General features: G+C 53.8%; 1 protein-coding gene and 1 pseudogene across 1 annotated transcript in view; both read left to right on the top strand.

The window, feature by feature from the left end:
* Positions 1-810, top strand: part of LOC101979158 (serum amyloid A-3 protein) — a 33,432-nt gene extending 32,622 nt beyond the window's left edge. Inside the window, exons 3-4 of the mRNA XM_026789099.1 lie at positions 59-197; positions 542-810. Coding sequence (XP_026644900.1) covers positions 59-197; positions 542-680 — 278 coding nt within the window. The 3' untranslated portion in view covers positions 681-810. The remainder of the gene's footprint in view (positions 1-58; positions 198-541) is intronic.
* Positions 805-1,079, top strand: part of LOC101999656 — a 2,055-nt pseudogene continuing 1,780 nt past the window's right edge.

The raw sequence follows: 1,079 nt of genomic DNA, 5'->3' as shown, positions 1-1,079 counted from the left end.
TTTTTTCACCCTGCTTTGCCTAAACACAATCTTCCTTGCCATTCTCTTCCCTCTCCAGGAACTAGAGACATGTGGCGAGCTTACTCTGACATGAAAGAGGCCAACTGGAAAGGTGCGGACAAATACTTCCATGCTAGAGGGAACTACGATGCTGCCCAAAGGGGACCAGGAGGAGGCTGGGCTGCTAAAGTGATCAGGTAACAGAGGTCTCAGTGAGCGGAGCTTGGCTGCTTTGGACAGTCAGGAGGGGCTCTCCTCTGCATCCTGTGCACACTGCCTGTAGCCTTCCTCTTCTCTGTGTACAGTACTGGGAACGGTTGGCAGTGATACATGAACCCCATCCTCTCTCCCTTGGTGCTGCTCATCCGGCATGAGGGTGGAATCCCGGGCTGAGTAGGTGCTTGCTCAGGCAGAATCAGTACCAGCCTCTCCTTCTCTGGTGTTCCTGGGCTCCTAGTACAGCCATGTTTTCGATGCCAGAGTGTGGAGCTATTGTCATCAGCTTGGTTATGGGTCTTCTTCTTGTCTGTCTTGATTGCAGTGATGCCAGAGAGGGTATTCAGAGGTTCACAGGACGTGGAGCAGCAGACTCAAGAGCTGACCAGTTTGCCAACAGATGGGGCCGGAGTGGTAGAGACCCCAACTACTTCCGACCTGTTGGCCTGCCTAGTAAATACTGAGTTTTCTCTTGATGTTCCCAGCCGTGCAGACCCCAAGGAAAGAGGCAATTACTAAATTGAATTAGTTCCTAACGAAAATCTGGATCCCTAAGCACCACCAAAATGTTGAATAAATACTTGTGAAATGCAACTTGTCACTGTCATTTTGAAATCGCACAAGATTGTGGGACATGGGAATGACAAGAAACACCACACCAGCCCCTCTCTCCCGTCGTCGGAAGTTGTAACAGTCGCTGGCCAGGCTGCTCCGTGGGCGGTCGTTGGGTGTGCGGGGGAGAGCGAGGGCGACACTGCTAGGATAGGAGCGCAAGGGGTTGGCGTTGACAGGAGAGGAGAGCTCTGGGCGGCGGCTCCTGAGGCCCCGGGATGGGAGCGCCCCAGGTGGAGGCTCCCAGCCCT

This window comes from Microtus ochrogaster, unplaced genomic scaffold (assembly GCF_000317375.1).
Source record: "Microtus ochrogaster isolate Prairie Vole_2 unplaced genomic scaffold, MicOch1.0 UNK14, whole genome shotgun sequence".
Classification (NCBI taxonomy): Eukaryota; Metazoa; Chordata; class Mammalia; order Rodentia; family Cricetidae; genus Microtus; species Microtus ochrogaster.
This window is presented reverse-complemented; position numbering and strand designations above follow the sequence as displayed.